Genomic DNA, 1,134 nt, shown 5'->3' on the forward strand with positions numbered 1-1,134 from the left:
AGAAAAGAAGTATAACGATGGCCCAGAAGCTAAACGGGCAAGATTAGACAAAAATCGACAAGCCCAAACAAATTTAAGAGCTACAGAAACGCCATCAATGAAAAATACACGCATTTTACAACAACGCGAAAACAGGATTCAACAACGGTACGCAGAAACACCTACACATAAAGAAGACCGGAAGACAGCGGACCATGAACGATAATTACAACGCGCCGCTGCAGAAACTACAGAAAGCAGAGAAGCCCGGAAGCAAGCGGAAAATAAACGGTATTTACAACGTTGTGCATCACAAACTAAACAAGATACAGAAGTAAATATGGAAAATATACGCAGACAGCGGCAGGAACGTTCAGCTAGCGAAAACGAGTTTGAAAATGCAATTAACAAATTTTGTGATCAATTTTGTGAAGTTTGTAAAAAACGATGCTACCCAAATCAGGTTTCGACATTAAAATTTTCTAATTCTAAACCTACTTATTTGCCAAACGTATTACTTCAAAAAAATCAACTATTACTTTGTCATCGCTGCAAAACTCATCTGTCTAGTAGAAAAACTACTGCACCTCCAAAAGCATATTGGAATAAACTTGATCCTGGTATTATACCAAATGAAATCCTCCATCTTTCACAGGCTGAACAGCGATTACTGTCGAGAATAATACCATTTGTTAAAATTATTAAGTTAGAGGTTTGCCAAAGGAAATTGAAATTTTCGTAGGAGCTAAAGTTATGCTTAGAACCAACTTAAATGTAACTCATGGACTTGTAAACGGTGCAATAGGATATATCACGGATATTAACTGGCCCAATTTTGCCAGAGATCAACTTTATGATGAATGTATACCAACATCAATTAGCATGGACTTTGGAAGAGACGGTATCCATAAAATCGAGCCAATAACTATTCAGTTTAAGTTAACCGTGAAATAAAAAATTATGCTTTCAAAAAATCATTTGTTTCTAATTAATTATTATATGACTAAAAAGTAGAAAATAAAAAAAAATAAAAAAAAAATTTTTAAAAAAATGCTTTACTTAATTCACCTAAATAGATGCACTAAAAAGGTTAAAATAAACCTACATTTAAAAAAAATTATTAATGAAACTTCAAGGTTAAAGAGATATTACTAA

The 1,134-nt window shown here is 33.1% G+C and overlaps 1 protein-coding gene across 1 annotated transcript in view; it reads left to right on the plus strand.

Annotated features, from left to right (window-relative positions):
- LOC103308940 (activin receptor type-2A-like) overlaps positions 1–205 on the plus strand; it is a 50,207-nt gene extending 50,002 nt beyond the window's left edge. Inside the window, exon 8 of the mRNA XM_029489890.1 lies at positions 3–205. Within this exon, the coding sequence (XP_029345750.1) occupies positions 3–205 (203 nt within the window). The remainder of the gene's footprint in view (positions 1–2) is intronic.
- Positions 206–1,134: the final 929 nt, after the last annotated feature.

Source organism: Acyrthosiphon pisum, chromosome A2 (genome assembly GCF_005508785.2).
Source record: "Acyrthosiphon pisum isolate AL4f chromosome A2, pea_aphid_22Mar2018_4r6ur, whole genome shotgun sequence".
NCBI classification, from domain to species: domain Eukaryota; kingdom Metazoa; phylum Arthropoda; class Insecta; order Hemiptera; family Aphididae; genus Acyrthosiphon; species Acyrthosiphon pisum.